This window comes from Cladophialophora yegresii (genome assembly GCF_000585515.1).
Source record: "Cladophialophora yegresii CBS 114405 chromosome Unknown aczIN-supercont1.3, whole genome shotgun sequence".
NCBI lineage: Eukaryota > Fungi > Ascomycota > Eurotiomycetes > Chaetothyriales > Herpotrichiellaceae > Cladophialophora > Cladophialophora yegresii.
This window is the reverse complement of record NW_006913047.1, coordinates 3452899-3469007: the sequence shown is the minus strand read 5'-3', so window position 1 is coordinate 3469007 and position 16109 is coordinate 3452899. Positions and strand designations below refer to the sequence as shown.

At 53.1% G+C, this 16109-nt stretch overlaps 5 protein-coding genes across 5 annotated transcripts; 2 read left to right on the top strand and 3 right to left on the bottom strand.

The window, feature by feature from the left end:
• Positions 1–491: 491 nt before the first annotated feature.
• A1O7_04999 (uncharacterized protein) lies at positions 492–4582 on the bottom strand (the record flags this gene model as incomplete). Its single annotated transcript, XM_007759009.1, has 2 exons — positions 492–3893; positions 3944–4582. The coding sequence occupies 2 exons, from the start codon at positions 4580–4582 to the stop codon at positions 492–494; spliced, it is 4041 nt and encodes a 1346-aa protein (XP_007757199.1).
• Positions 4583–5738: 1156 nt separating this feature from the next.
• On the bottom strand, positions 5739–7499 carry A1O7_04998 (serine/threonine-protein phosphatase 2B catalytic subunit; the record flags this gene model as incomplete). The annotated part of the gene is made up of 4 exons (XM_007759008.1): positions 5739–6644; positions 6691–6948; positions 6996–7327; positions 7382–7499. 4 exons carry the CDS (start codon positions 7497–7499, stop codon positions 5739–5741), a joined length of 1614 nt encoding a protein of 537 aa, XP_007757198.1.
• Positions 7500–8403: 904 nt separating this feature from the next.
• On the top strand, positions 8404–9648 carry A1O7_04997 (uncharacterized protein; the record flags this gene model as incomplete). The annotated part of the gene is made up of 3 exons (XM_007759007.1): positions 8404–8419; positions 8475–8958; positions 8997–9648. 3 exons carry the CDS (start codon positions 8404–8406, stop codon positions 9646–9648), a joined length of 1152 nt encoding a protein of 383 aa, XP_007757197.1.
• Positions 9649–9786: 138 nt separating this feature from the next.
• Positions 9787–10700, bottom strand: A1O7_04996 (oxidoreductase; the record flags this gene model as incomplete). The annotated part of the gene is made up of 2 exons (XM_007759006.1): positions 9787–10397; positions 10454–10700. The coding sequence occupies 2 exons, from the start codon at positions 10698–10700 to the stop codon at positions 9787–9789; spliced, it is 858 nt and encodes a 285-aa protein (XP_007757196.1).
• Positions 10701–11959: 1259 nt separating this feature from the next.
• A1O7_04995 (uncharacterized protein) lies at positions 11960–14791 on the top strand (the record flags this gene model as incomplete). Its single annotated transcript, XM_007759005.1, has 1 exon — positions 11960–14791. One exon carries the CDS (start codon positions 11960–11962, stop codon positions 14789–14791), a length of 2832 nt encoding a protein of 943 aa, XP_007757195.1.
• Between the last annotated feature and the right edge of the window lie 1318 nt (positions 14792–16109).

The following is a 16109-nucleotide window of genomic DNA, read 5'->3' as shown; positions in this document are numbered from 1 at the left end:
CAGACACTCACAATCCTGTATGCTGCGGTGTCCTTTTGGCTCTGCCTCGCCATGGTGGTGACCTGTCAATGGCAATGCTGGAGCTGCGAAGCTACCACTGCGGATAATGCCATGTTGAAGTGGTGAAAAGGCGGTTTGGAATAAATGGACATCGACCATCGCCATCTTCAAGAATGCTCATTGATTAAAGAGGGCAGGCAAGGGCTAGGAGCAGGAGGCTGGATAAATTCCTGGGAAGCGACAAGGGACTCAAGGGCGTCAGTTGGACGCGCCACGCGATGCCGGTCAGAGGAAGAGATGGTTGATTGCGCTTTGACTCTCGCAGGCACCAATTCATTTCACCAATTCTTTTTCACCAAGGGATACAATGACCCTGATGGTTCCGAGCTTTCCAACTCCCAAGACTCCGTCCAAGAAAAATCAGTTACAGTGTCCTAAAGCACAACCCATGGGTATCTCGCGTATCGTTTACAATAGTCCGTTTCCAAACCTCAATCCAACTCCATCGTAACATCTTCCTCACTGAAATCATCGTCGGCATCTTCGGCAAGCGCCTCATCATCATTGGCGCCGCGTTCAAGTAGCCGCTTGGTGAACTTCGTATCGACTCTCAGCAGTCCGTGAATTTCCGCCACCATCGGCATGACTTTGCCATTGTAGCGCAGCATCTTGAGGACGCACAAGTCGTACCCTGCAACCTGCCATGCCCATTCCGGGAAACTCCGTCCGCCACCGGTAAGGAATGTGTAAAGACACGACGCCCGCAGAAGTGTCCAGTATGCAAAGGGATGCTGCTCCTCTGCCTCCTCTTCGTACCGCAGCCGCAGCCGCTGATTAACCTTCTTCGGCTCGATGGCTTTGAACTGCTCGTAAACCAGCTGAAGAGAAGCAGCGTAGTCGGAGCCTTTCATGTCTCCCCTCTGGGAGTTGAAGTTGGAGTCAGGCGGAGTACGCAACTTGCCCCATGTCTCCCACAATCGGGTTATGTGACCGTGCAGCCCGTCCTCACCCTTCAGCATATCGTAGAGGGTAGGCGTGCCTTCACCGTACGGGGAAACATTAGCATGCGGCAGTCGCCTGGCCTTCAGCTCATCCTGCTCCATCTTCATCTTTGCCTCCTCTCTTCTCCAGAATTGACTGAGATCCTTATCATAGGTTCCTGCCTGCTGTCGGCGACCCTGCATATCCGCCAGGACCTTGTCTTTCTCACTTTCTGCAACATCGAACGTAAGATAGTCGATCACATTGAGATGAGGCGCCCCAGATTTTGGCGGAGTTTTGCCCTCTTTGTAGCCAGGTGGAGATAATGGCCGACGACCAGCGGCAGTCTTGCGGAATGCGTGCCAATCTGCCTCGCTAATAGACCAGCCTTGTTTGCGACTATCCACCAGATAGCCAGCGAGAGCGGCAATTTTGATCGCACCGGTGTGTGATAATTTGCCACTTTGTTGTTTCCGACTGAGAGAGTATACGAGCTTCTCCCACTCGTTCGAACATGTCCCCAGAAGATATTTCCTGGTGTTGAAAGAGAGACAGCGCTGTAAGAAATTCGGCATCGAATTGGCATCGTATCGACCACCCTGAAAAATATCTGATAGTGGACTGGACCTGTTGATCATGTTGCATTCTGCTTGTGTAGGCATTTGTGGCAATCGGGCACCGCAGAATGGCTCAGTAAACCTGGGGTCCCAAACGCAGGTAACCCTGTCACCATCATAGTCACCACCCGAGAGAAGCGCTGCTGTGGACCTGCTACCCCGTGTTGAGAACAAGATGACGTTCTTGTAGTTCCGCAGCTCGTGCTTGTAAACCGCTCTTCTCAACTGTATGTCAGAGGCGAGATGTGCCGGGTTGCGACCCACCAGTATCTTGATGTTGTCAAGCGCGGTTTCGCTGAAACCCGTTCTGGGGTCTACGAGAGGCGTCGTGGAGCCCAGGAACACCTCCTCCTCGGCTAGAACATCACATGGGTCAGGGGCACAGTAGACTATAGTAGAATATGGCAGCTTGATGGACATCTTCTTGAGATACCGGGTCATGTGATCTCTGAGCAAGTGTCTAGCACATACCACGAGCTGCTCGCAATTCAGCGGGTGGAAGCCTGACTCGAGCAGCAGCTTCATTTGGTGCTGCTTGCCGTCCGGAAAAGACCCCAAGATTTTGATATCTTCGGACGGAGAAGAATAGCCGTGCTCCTGCATCCAGAGCCGCAGGCGCTGGGGGTCGGACATTGCGTTGGCCAGGGACTGCGAATATGATCTCATATCTTCTTCCAATGCATCTCTGAGCACGCTGCGCGGTACGCCTCTGTCCTCGAGGACGGTGATCAGTTGCCTGTTCAAGTGAGTCTCGGCACAGTCTTGGGCAAATTTCAAGACCTCGAAGGTACGTTGAGTGGCGTCGGCATCAAGTCGCGCCTGAGGATGAGGTTTAATCTTCAACTGGGAGTCCGAAACCTGGATCCAGAATCCTCGTTGGCTGACATCAGGGAACCTCCCTTGGTAGTCCACGATCCACAATCCCTTCGCTCCTGAAATGCGTCCTTGAACGGCGGAAGGTACTTCACCTACGCCCCCATAAGCTGCCCAGATGGCTTTGGCAAGTGGGTATGAGATCAGAGCACAGCCATCGTTCATGACTTGACGCGCGCGTTTGCCGCCAGGCTCTTCCACTGCTTCGGTGCCCAGTTTGTCAGGCAAGTGGAGAAATTCGTCTGGTCTGAGTTCGATAGTAGGCTTCGTCTTCGAGAAGCCAAGACTCCATCTCGAGAAAAGTTTGAGCTCCGGTGAATTGTGGTTGGCCTCAACTGGGATGTGCCACTGCATCAAGTCCTCCAGCATGATTCGTGGGTGTGGCGTGCCATCTCTCAATACGAAACCGCCAAGATGGGAAGGAGCACCTTGCTGCATGTCGTACCCAGTTTCCGCAAACAGAATGATCCTGATGCTTGTGTTGCTCGACTTCTTCAGTTTTGCTTGCTTCTTTTCGTCTGGCACAAAGCAAGTTCTCCAGTAGCGGCCCGCAACGAAGTGTTGGTTCGATGCTAAGAAGTTGATGACCTTTTCATGTAGCGCGCCATGGCCCTTGTCAAGTAATCGAATCTTCTCTGGAGGTGTAGAAAAAACAGGAGTGGAGAGGACAATAAATCTATCGGCGCCGAACTTTCGGTGGAGACGACACGACTGCTCCAACTGCACCGGATTGAGTCGTAACCGGAATAGCCCTTGAGATGTGTCTTCACTCCATTCTAAGGCGGCTGTAAAATACCCAATCTTGTTTGTTTGCTCGTCCCAGTATCTGTTCTGCGAGGTCATCCAGGTCGGCAGGTTCGACCTCGCAGGCAGCGATCGTTGATCTTTCCCGTGGTACATCTTCTTGACTGTATCGTACAGTTTGGCAGCTGATAGCTCATTCTTTCCACACTCTTGCCGAACCATCTGATCCAGCTGAATCGGCTTGAGGCCAGTTGATGGGGCCAGGCGATGCAGTTCCCAGCTATACCAGAACGGCGTCTCTCCCGGTAGCATAGCTTGCACTTTAAAGGGAGTGTTCTGAACAAGGTCTATCGGATCAATTGCGGTTGAAGGGAGGCATGCTTCATTAAATGACCTTCGGAAGTCCTCGTCCTGATCGAGTACCATGACATCTTGTGTCGGAAACAAATCTTGGGACTCTTCATCCTGCGAACTAAGCATTGAAGTCGCATTCGAGAGAGCTGGTCCATCCTCTTCTTCTGGAGTCGTGAAGACCGAAGACACCGCGGGAGAAGGCGCGGTCTCGAAACTGGTGTATTGGGCCGCGGGAGCAAGGTTGGGTTGAGCGTGAGCGGGAGGTGCAGGCTTGGATGGTAGAAATTGGGACAGTGTTTGCTGCCGATATTGTCGCTTGTTTTGCTGCGGCCAACGGTAAGTACAGAGGTATTCAGATGTAAGGGGAGACTGACCCCATTAGGAGACTCCAGCGTGCGCTTAGTGGAATTTTTCAAGGGATTCTTGAGCTGGGGGTCTTCAGACCTGGACACGATCACTTCAGACGCTTTGATGACTTGGCGTGTGGGTGTCTTGGGCTCCTGCTTCCGAGCCGCGCTCCGCTTCGGAGGAGTCGATGGCGCTGTGGTGAAGGACGTTGAGGAAGTCCTTTCAGTCGAGTAAGTACGAGTCATCTTTGCCAACTCATAGTTCTCATCCAAGATTTGAAAAAGACGTTCCTGCAATCGAAGTCGCTGCGTGTCTGACAGTCGCACCACGCCAGATTTGTGTTTGATTCGAAAGTCACGTTCGACCAGATTCTTAGTCTGAGGAAGGACTGGCAAAGTTCCCCGCTCTTGAAAAGGCTTGAAAACCCATTCCGAATGAATCTGCCGGGCACTCTGATTGAAGTCTGCGAGGATGGCATCGATGTTGGCTGTTTTGTAACACAAGAATCTAATCCTCTTGGAGCATCTCGACGCTAGTAGACCAGTTTCGTCAGCTCGATCGGCATCCTTGCCATGCAGTCTTGGAAGCCCTAGATCCCAGAGAGCGTTGAGAGAGTCTATGGCTTGGTCGATTCTTCGGCTGGTGTCATGAGGTGTGGTAGCCATGTTCCGCTATTCTCAAATCGAAGTCAGATGGGATGCTGCTAGAGAAGACACCCTGCAGCGGAACCATAAGAACGCCTTCCGCAAGTTATTAATGGGACCTCTTCGCAATAAGGCACAGCTCAGCTTTCGATGTTACGACAGCCTCATGAGCTACCAAACTGTTCCCAATGCGCCAAAACTCCGAGACAAAAGCAGCACAGTACAAGAGCGAAGACAAAGCCTGCAAGACTCAAGTTGAGTGCATGATTATCCAATAATCAATGCCTGAGTCAACAAGTGAAGGTCGAGTCCCGTTAGTGGCATTGAACACGGAGGGAGGTCGAAAGATTGCGGGTGGAAGGGAAGGGAGACCCATTGAGCCGCATTCGTAGCGCCCGGAAAAACATGGCGCCCACGATGGAGCGGCACGACCCTGGCACTACTTGCCCCGTTGCCCTGGGAGTACTGCTCAAGCGCCTCGACCACGCGTCGACGCGTTAAGTGCTGCATTTCGAGCTAGACGCCGTTGTGTCGAACATTGAAGATTTCGGCTATGGGACAATGTATGTTTGTGCTGAGGGTCGCATGTGACGTCCTTGAAGTCACGCATATCCAATGTCTACCTTCATGCGAATCTTGAGCATTGGGTGGCACTTTTGACACAAATCACGGCGCCAGTGGTGATGTGTACGAGAGTAAGAAGAAATGGTTGCGAAGGGGCTTTCGACCCTTTTATTGTTCTGGTTGTCAAAGTAAACTTCCGTCTCTAGGTAGGCGACCATTGGCGCCTGCGGTACGTGGTGATGCAGCGGTGCCTTAGGCTTCAGCGAAGAGACTTGCCAAACAGCAGCTATCAGCCAACCACTTCCGCCCTTGACAATTAAAGTTTCCGTAGTGACATCCTCCGCTCCTCTCGGACCACTCAGCACAAAATCCCTAGCACCCCATCCATCATGTGCTAGGCCCCTTACTCGATTGTGTCTCTGGCCATGCCCTGATCAATCACATTGGTTTCATGCATTCGTTGAGTCGTCAGTCAAGAAGCGCTATTTGAATCCAGGCTTGCGGACTCGCACACCGTCTTGCTAATCCTTACGACGGTGGCCACGTGGATTAGAAGATCCGCTGGGCCATGTTAGTCTAGGTTGAAAGGATAAAACGACAGAATGCGGAGTACTCACAAGCTAATCCTTCTGGCGACGCCCTGCAGATTGGCGTCGTTCTCTGCTTCGGTAGCAGCTCTTTCCAACGCAGCGCGCCTGTCCTCGGCACTCCGCTTCTCGATCTCCTCAGGCGATGGCGGCAGACGTTCATTCTGAAGGTCGACTTTACGCGCGTCCTCGAAGTTGTGGATGGCCTGCTTGATACCTTCTGCGCCCAGCATGAGCGTACCCGCCGGCAAGCGGCCACCAGCCTGCGTCTTCAGCTCAGTCACACGTTCGGATTCCTCACGCAAGACCTGGAACACTCTCGACAGACGGCCAATAGCAAGGATCTTGTTCTTGATCGCTCGTCTTTTGGCTTCTGTGGATTCCGGATCTGCCCCAAACGGAGGAGTTTCGGGGCCCATGTTGGAGCTCGTGGTGTCATCCTCCAATTCTTCTTTGGAGCAGGTGTTGAGAATGGCAATGAGCATGTCTGTGATCTTCTCGCCGACGAAAGGCAAAGACCAGGTGAAGACATCCATGAAATTCGGCAGCCAATATGGATGAGGGGTACAATTGAATTGTCGGATGTTCATAACATTGTTCTCGTACTTAAGGACGGCGGCCTTGTTGTTGTAAACATCGAGGTAATTCGGTGCGCTGAATATGGTCATGACGCTGGGGAAGCCTGTAGTGCGGGTCTTACGATACATGCGGTAGCCGGCATCTTGCGCCTCGTGTGCGCGGATGATGGAGAGTAGGTTGTTCTTCTCTAGGAAATTGCAGGCGGCAGGGTACGAGAAGAAGTATGAGCAGCCTCTCACATGGTTGTGCACGAAGTACTCGCCCGTCTTTTCCTGGCCGAATTCCTCCAGAGGATCTGCCCAGAGAATATCGCACATGAGGCCGTGGGTGGGAGGCTCGCGGAAGCGGTCAATCTACCAGCGTCAGTTTGAATCCACATCTAGATAGCGCGCGACCTACAATTTTGATGTCCTCCAGAGTGTGCAGCTCCGGACTTAGACCACCATGTATGCACAAGAATTGCTTGTTCATAACGGCGGCCAAAGGCAACGCGCAGAAAGACTCCATGCACGCATCGTAGATCTTTTCCGAGTATTTGTGCTTGCACTCGAGCTTGAATGTGAAATAGTCTGTCAGGTGCCGACACTCATGATTCCCACGAAGAAGCCACAAGGTGTTGGGATACCATATCTTGAGGGACCATAGGTACAGAACGCACTGTCTAGGTCAGCCACATGTGTGAGGAGGAATGAAGGACAACCAACCTCGATGCTGAAGTATCCTCGGTCCACATAATCACCCAAGAACAGATATCTGGTCTCAGCAGGGTCTCCGCCCACCTCAAACAGCTTCATCAAGTCGAAGTATTGTCCATGAACGTCACCGCAAACCGTAATCGGGGCGTCCATTTCCAACAGGTTGGGCTCCGCCTTCAGGATTTTGGTGCCCTCGTGGATAATCCATAGTGCTTGCTCCTCAGTTAAACGACCCTCCCTATAGAAATGTTGTTTCAAGAAGGATAGGTTCGGTTTGGACCGGTCCACTGATGACCAGAATTGTTCATTTGTAGGAGGTTGCATGGCAGGGGCCTGAACATCTGTGGCGGGGGGTCAGAGGCAGGCCATGATGAATAGCACGGTTTACGACATACCTTTGCATACTCGCTCCTGGGTGCTCACTTGAGAGCCATCCTCCATGATATGCAGGGTGAAATCTATCTCCGGGACAGGCTTCTTGTCCACCACCGCCCTGTGTAACGCGCCATCCATCTTGCCAGCTAGGTGCGCACCTGGCGCAAAAGCTTGGTCGAAGTCGGGGATTGTCGACTTATAAGAGAGTCGCCTGCTTGTGTAGGAAAAGCAAGCGTCGCAGGGAAGGTCAATGAGGCAACGGTCGGCAAAGGCGGTAGCAGAATACTAGGGCAAGGAGGGAAACGTTTTGGTCGTGGGTGGTAGCCAGGAGGTGGATTTCACTCGTCGTTAATGGTCACTTAGAACTGAGTACCACACCTTTTCGGAGGAGATTGCGAGTGAAGGTAGGTATGGTGGTAGATATCGACCCAATGTCAGAGCTGAAAGAAAAGCGGAATAATCTTTGGGGGCGGCTGAGGCTGCACAGTGTAAAGAGTCCAACAGTCTCAGTAGCAATTGGATTTCAAGCGTCCAAACCGGTTTGGGCCAGGGCTGAAATGTCTCCAAGCTTTGGCGATTCACCCAGAACCGCGCCTAAGAACTCTCGTACGAGGACGGAGTAGTCATGCACCGCGAATGGCAACTGCTGAGAAATGGATGAAGAAGAAGCTTGGCTCACCGATTGGACTGGTGTGGATTCCGAGAACCACAAAGACAGCATGCGGGCCAAAAGGCACACAAAGAGGGGACGAGGGCACGGGGGAATTTGGTTAATTAAAGAGGGGCAAAGTGCTAGCGAGGCACGCGCTCAGCTCTGGCCTTGACTCCCCGTGCTCCCTGTACGAGCTGCCTCACCAAAGGTCCAGGTACTCAGCACATGCCGAGCATACTTCGATCCAGACGGTAGGCACGCGCCGCGGGCCACCAACCAAAGTCGTTTGGATTGACTCTCTATCTCCGTGCGCGGTGCTGATAATATTGCGAATGAACCTGGAGACGCATCTCTCGGCCAACCTCTCACCTCATTCAGCTCCCAGTCAAGATGTTTGACTCCCACAGTATGGCATCCGGCAAGTAGCCTCTAGAGGGTCTCGGACACTGACTGTTGGCTAGAACCTCATCCTCTGCTGGCTCAGGTCCCCTTGACAGTCTCGCCCTTCTTGTCCTTACCGACAGTTGTGACTCTTCCGTACACTTTTCGATCCGTGCCGACGTCGCTTCCCCCTTCAATCGTATCTGAGAATGGCCCGGGAAAGCCCAAGTATGTCACTTCCTCCTCAGGTCATTCTGCCCACCCAGACGATATCATAAATTCGTGCAAAGCCCTCCAAGAGCACCTCAAGAAGACCATAAGGGATGCAGAGAAGGCCATTGAAGACTGGGAGCAAGATATCAAGGACCGAGATCTGGCGGAGAAGCGACGGGTTGCACCTGGTTGGTTGGATCGAGAAGAGAAGATCTTAGAGCCTACCAAGGCACAGGCGAAGGGTGAGAATCTACTCGATGGCCAACCAGCGAACACCATCTCTGCTCCAGCGATGTCCCCAAGCTCTGAAGGGGAAGAGCTAGATCGGGCGTTCGGCGGTCTCAAAATGAAGTGAGAGGGAAGACATCTGAATCACAATTGTACCGCAGCCAGCTAGTCCTCAAGCGTCTGCAAATTCCCGGCCTCGACATGCAGATTGTAGGTCCGCCTTTGGTCCTGGAAACGTTGTCTATCGTACTTTTAAAAGCTCAGGGCTACAGATTGCGCCTCAACATCTCCATGGAGGCCACCGAGGACGGGATCCTTTTCAACTCGACCGCTTCTATAACAGAACCTCCACAGACATACTTTTCCGCACCACGACCGGACTCAGGATTGACAATCATCGACAACCCGTTCCGAACTCGGCAGTCGACAGTCCTCGTCATCATCGGAGTCGTGGCTCTGGGCATCTGTACGATGTATCTAGCAGTCCGCTACGCACAGGTCCTGAGATTCAATATGCACGAACACGTCAAGGCCCCATTGACACTGGAGGCGCAAAAGCCAAACTGGTCGGGCAACGTTGACGAGGATGAGGGATACCTAGACGGCCAGACTCCTGTCACCCAGTCTTCCCATCCACGCGATGACAATCACTCCTCTATCCGACGGCGTCCACGAGCCAGGTTTCTGCAGCCCAAGAGGATCGCAATCGGAGGAGTTCGAGAAGGGAAGATAGCGCAGCGGAGAGCTTCAAGGTCGAGGAGCGTTGGACGTGACGTACAAGCACCGGAGAGCAAGCTTGACATGACGGATTAGATCTGGACGACCATCGTGCCTACTTCTTTCACCAGATCCGTTACAGAGCTTCAGCAGATTCCAGTATTACGGCGTGCGCACAAGCTTTTTAGAGATCGGTTGTGGCAATAGATCTGAAGAGGAGCGATCTCCCTATCATTATGGCGCACAGTATCCCCCATCGACCAGAATATCAGTCCCTGTGGTATAGGAACTTGCGTCGCTAGCGAGATACAAGTACGCGCCCACCAACTCAATTGGCTCCCCTTCACGCCCCATCGGAATCTTGTCTCTCCAGATACTCTTCGTTTCAGGAGGCACAAAATTGCTGATCTCGGTCGCAATGTATCCCGGAGAGATACTGTTCGCCCTGGCAAACTGCACCCACTCCACCGCGAGACACTGGCACATGTGCTTAACATTGGCCTTTGCAGCATTGTAGGCAGTCTGCAGTTGCGGGATGTTCGCAATATGTCCAGACATGCTGGCAGTTGCAATAAACTTCCCATAGGTGAAACCTTCCAGCTTATTCTTCTTCTGCTCTCTCCATATTCTGCCCGCCGTTCTCGCGCAGTAGAAGACGCCGTCGACATCGATCTTCATCACGTTTCGATAGTGCTCCAGCTCGCCTCCCAGCATGGGTCCTTGCGTCCAGGGGATGCCGGCGTTGGCGACGAATATGTCCAGTCGATTGTTGAACTCTTTGACTTGAGAAACTATGGCTTCGTCGATAGACGCCGCGTCTCGAACGTCGACTTGGTATGCTCGACCTATGGGTCGTTGAGCCTCCCGGTTCCGTCACGTTAATGAGGGGCTCAACACTTACACTTGACGCCGAATTCCTTCTCAATCTCTTCCGCCCGTTGGTGAGCCTTTTTGTTCGAATGAAACCATATGGCAACGTTGGCGCCGGCTTCTGCATATCCTCGCGCTACTGCCAACCCGATGCCTTGTCCTGCTCCAGAGATGATGGCTGTCTTGCCCTTTAATGAGAACAGCGGCATGATATATTTCGACTCGGGCGGTTCGGTGTTGTAGTGTTTGAAGTTTCCTCCATTCATGGCGTCATCCATCTTGACAATTCGTTTCTGGAAACCCTGTGGAAAACAATTCTACGGCAGGATCACTCAATCTGTTGTTGCAACGGTTACCAAAACTCGAACTTCTCAATGGAGCGAATGCAGTCTTGCAATTGAAGGTACCACTACAGATTGCTTATATACTGCTGATTATTGCATGCCGAACCCCCACATCTAGACCCGTTGAAGGAACAATGCCGCTCCGGTTCCAGGACCTGAAATCGACAGTTGTCCATCTGGCGGAGTCAAGCAAGTATCCATTGGCAAATGGCAGGCACGCAGATCCGGCCTTCCTAGGCTGGGATGAAGAGCCATTTTCACATATCTAGGTAGGTAGCAGATCCTTCCGACGCCGCTGAATGGTGCCCAGCTCAGCGTGGTGGTGGAGGTATGACCACCGGAGAACTGCCGCTTCTGTACATGTTTGATGTCGACGCCTTGATCAAACTTAACTTCCTGTTCTATAGCACCTTCCCTCAAGTCTCAGAGCGACACTCCTTGCAAGCAACCTTCTCGATGGTGTGGACAAAGTGTGACATTCGCCAAGTCCGCCCTCTCATCGCGTACATCAGTGCTGGGCATCGCACAGAATGGATAGCAACGCCCTCCACCCTCATCGGTGCTTCGCTTGCGTGCGAAGGCAATATATCGTCTGGGCGAGATGCTCTGTCTTTCTAGCAATCTGCAGCCAGCCTGACGTCTCGATGGTTTGGGCTGGCCTGTCCTAGCAGACTTCTTGAAGAGGAAAATTGTTTCAAAGGTACCTCTCTTTCCACCAGCAACCTCACGGTCTCGTACGCGTTCGTAAGCAGCATACTCTTTTCAGCCAGACTATCATGGCATCAACTGGCCATGGCGGTAACCACGTGCTTCGAAGAAGGTATATCCTCGTGCATTCCTGTTTGAGTCTTCATCCCTTGCCACAAGGCTGTGCAATCTCCCGCATTCCAGCCGCCGCTCCGACTCACTCGTGCAAACAGCATTCACGAACCTTGCCCTCTCCACCATGTTTCGGGTTCGTGCAGGTCGGCAGAGTGAGAGGCGTCGAGAAGTGAACGATGTGGTCGATAGGGTCAATAATAACGGTGGCGGTCGTTGGTGCTGCGGCTTTGACGATCACAGGGATACTGCTCGCAATCAGTCTGGAGCGACGGCGCCACACTAAGATCTTGCAAGCGCATGGCCTGGCGCGAGGTCTCAGCAGGTATCATCGGCCCAAACTCAGCGTCAATGGGCTCAACTACTCTCATATTATGCCTCCGGGTTCCCTTCTCAGACGAAGTATTCAGTTACCATACGGAATTGTATCCGTGGGGCACGAGGGCAAGCCTGGCGACGACGAGGAGAAACAACCGGGTGCCTCAAACGAACGTGTCGGCGAGTATACGGAGGTGCTGCGACCCAAAACCAACAGAAGCATACAGCGTGGATTCAGTGGCGAGCCGCTACATATCGCAAAGCCACGTCGAGCGGGAAAGTTACGCAAGGCTATGCCAATAGAGCGCATACAAAGATCGCCTCTATCAGCTATCACCGAGTTCAGTGACCCTCCCACAAGCGCTCCTCCCGATGCACGTGAATTCTCGGCTCATTCAACGACAATATTACTCCCAGAAACCGCTATGATTCGGCCGGAAAAGCATCTTTCGACTCAGTGGCCATTGGCCAACGCGACCACACGAGGCTCCAGAAGCATGCCTACTGAAATTATGGAAATAACAGCACGGGAAAGCGTGCTCATGCGAAGAGGAGGAGGTGGACATAATATTTCGTCGACCTCGCCCGGAATCCCGTATTCCACCAGTGCGATTAGTACGGCCTCAATGGCGCCAGATGATCCCCTCCCTCCCCTGCCTGCAATCGACGCCTTCAAACGTCCCAAGAATCATGACTTGAGGAGAGCATCTAATGTCAGTCTCGAGACGATAGGCAGTTCAGTCTTGGGGCCCTCCATGAGCTCGCCTGCCGATAACAGAGAAGCTGGCCATTCCTATCTTGCACGGAATCGGCGGCCTCCCACGTTTGACCTCGCATTGAAGCGAGACTGCGCAACGCCAGAACTCCAGGCACCGCCGGTCAAGAAGACGATCCACGGACTGGTCACAGGTGCAAGCATCCGCTCCCTGCATCCAACCGTGGTCACCGACGAGGCAAGCCGGGCGAGAGATCCCATGGACGTTCCGCGACTGCCACCCGTCGTTGTACGAGAAGAATCTCTCAAGACCATCGATGCCAGTAACTGGACTTTACCGCCCTTGAAGGTCAACAAGATTCGAGCGCAGTCCGGTCAACCTAAGCGGCACTCCATGATTGAACCATCGAGGCTTGCACAATGGCGCACAGTAAGTGACCCTGCCACGGGTCTTGTTCCCGAAGACGACGTCTTCGCCATTGGCGAGGCTTTGAGGCGACCGAACTCAGTGGCCACTGGAAATCCGTTGGATTGGAATCGGCAGACAGGCTCATTATCCAAACGCCATTCTCTGACGTCCCTGACTTGTTCTGACGGACCGAAGCGTGGTCATAAACGGCAAAACTGCATCAGAATCATGAATTTGCCTGTCCCTGAGAAAAAGTCCAGTGTGCAACGACTGCCAGAGCTGCGAGAAGAGCTGCCTGTGAATTCGACGGGCGCAACTCCCAAAGGCGGCCCTTTCGAGGTCAACCAACCTCGACCAATTTTCAGACCAGGGTCGCCCACGCACATGGACCTCAAGTCGTCTCCAACGCCATCTCCTTTCAAGAACGCGCCGATTCTGACGCCTACGCCTCGTCCAGCTCGGAAACAGTACATACAGCCTCCGGCGAGCTCGGCATCGGGACTACGCAGACCTTCGGGGACAGCCAGACCGGACTCGGAGGTCTTCAACTCCAACCACATGGACGTGCCAATGTCAAGTCCGTACAACAACACACCTCGCCATTGGCCGCTTTCGCGCTCCATGCAGCTTGACGTGAACGACACGCCACCGTCGGCGCGACCATCAGAGCCACCGCCGTTCGAGTCGCCGATCTTGCCGTCTCCAGCCTGGAATTCATCGTCCTTGTACCCACGGAAGTCGTTGGTCAAGGGACCCCGAAGCCCACGAAACAGTGCGCAAACTAGTACCAGCAGCACCAGCCCTCTTCAAAACAAACAAGGCCACAGGAACCGCGTGGCGAAAAACACCGTGTCGAATGGTCAAACGGGACTGACTCTAGGGAAGACCGTCATAATGTTGAGGAGCATCAACTCGGAGGCCCGTCTACTCGAGCAACGAAGCTCCAATGCCGGCGACGAGAAGAGCCCCGAGATCACTGCTCCGCCCTCTCCGCCCTTGAACAAACGCGTAATGGGCCTCAGGAACTCGAGTTGTGCTCCATCCATATCGAGTACGCCTCCGTCTCCGCCGCCTCCTCAAGAGAGACATCAGGTCGTGCTCAGTCGTGGTCCGAGTCCTCTCGCCTACGCGAGCAGTCTGCAGCCAAATGAATTGGCCAGAGGCACAAAACCAACCCTGTGTCTTCCAAGGTCGCATCTCTCCGTCTCCCCTTCAACCAGAGTCACCTCGATGATGTCGACTGGCGGCGCCTCAATTTGGGAAGACGCCAGCGTGCGAGCCGAGTCTCCCGACCCAGAAGAGGAAAGCGAGGCCATTGCCCCGCTCGCACTGCGCACGCTAGTCAAGACAGACCAGAACCAAAGGTCCTTGGCCTTGTATCCTTCTCGATCGTCGTCCATCCTTACACGGGATTTCGGCACCCGGGCTGGGACGGAGGTGGGGGTCGAGAACGAGCACGGGAACGCCATTGAGAATATACAGGTGGACACGAGCCAGAATCTATATGCTGACAACAACGCCAGCCACGTGGTGCGACGGCTGGAACGCGTCGTGAGCGGCGGGCAATGGGACCACAAGCACATCTCCAAGCAGAGAAGTATGACGACTCACAGCCAAACAGACAAGGCAGAAGCCGTCACGCCGCGAACAAGACGGGAGATGGACGTCTTCGACGGGAGGAAAAAGGAATCGGCCGTCGGGTTGGGACTCACGTTGAGATTGGATGATTTGGTCGTGGGAAGGAATCGGTTGGCGAGGTCATAAGCGGAGGGGTCAAGCAGGGCAGAAGGGTGACCTGCAGGGTATGCACCGTCTGGTCCTTGGACTAGGACTTGGCCTTGGACTCAGATTCGGACTACATACACATACCTTGACTTGCAGTATTTGGAGACGAGCACGGCCGGCGGCTGGGGACCAGAGCAGGAGCACGTGGAGGAAACAGATGCGGATGGGCGGGTTTCTATCACATTTGGGCTTCTTTTTGACTTCCATACAAGTCAGGGTGCGTGGCCTGCATATTTCAGTGAGCGTTGTTCGTTCTTCTTCATTTCAGTCTTCTGTGCTGCTGTCCGCTGCGCGCTTTCTACGATACCTGCTCAGCTTTTACTTGACTGGAGGATGTATGTCCTTTGATACCCCCCATGCACGTATGCTATGCTCCATGCTAATTAGCCATATTGTTGGACCTCCAATAGTATTTCCTGTGCTGTTCTATCCTGTGCTCCCCCGTACCAGTCTTGTTGATGCTCCGAAGAACTCGACTGATGATTGGTGATACTGATACTGATACTGATACTGATAGTCACAGTCACAGTCATGGTGATAACAACAGCGAAAAGCGGGCGGAATGAATCATCATTTAATTACTCTGTATGATGGATGGACCCCGGCACGCTTCCGCATTCATGTCTACGCGACGCCTTGTGCAGTACTCGTACGAGGTACAGTACCGAACCCACGGCATGTAGGAATGCATGCTTCCATAATTAGTTACGGAGCAATTATGATAGGTTAAGTAGCCTAATTAATATACTTACAGTACTCTGCCACCGAGTTGCTGACCAGCCCTCGCTCACACACTCGGGCACTCACGATTTATCATGGAGAGGTCCGCAGCGTCTGAGATGGCCTAAATAGAAAGACTGAGAATCCGAGCCCTCTGTGCTGGCTTATTGGACCTCTCTTACTGTACTCCGTACAGTAGCTTGTATACTTACCTGTTATGAACGTGGGGAGCACGCGGGTCACGACACACGTATGTACTGTAGTCCGGATGGCCAACTCGACGCTCCAAGAGTCCTTACCTATGTACGGAGTAAGTAGTGTTCATCTCCTACCTTCCATCGTCATATCGAGAGACCACCTACAGTGCCTACTCCGTACTTGCGTCCTCGCTTTGTATACCATCACGATTGTCTCTCACTTGTGTTGATCTTAGTGTGGTTTCTATATCTAGTCTACACACATAGTACACGGTACATATTACACACACTAACAGGGCATCTTCCCTTCTCTCGTTCTCCTCTCGTTCTCCTCTCGTTCTCCTCTCGTTCTCCTCTCGTTCTCCTCTCGTTCTCCTCTC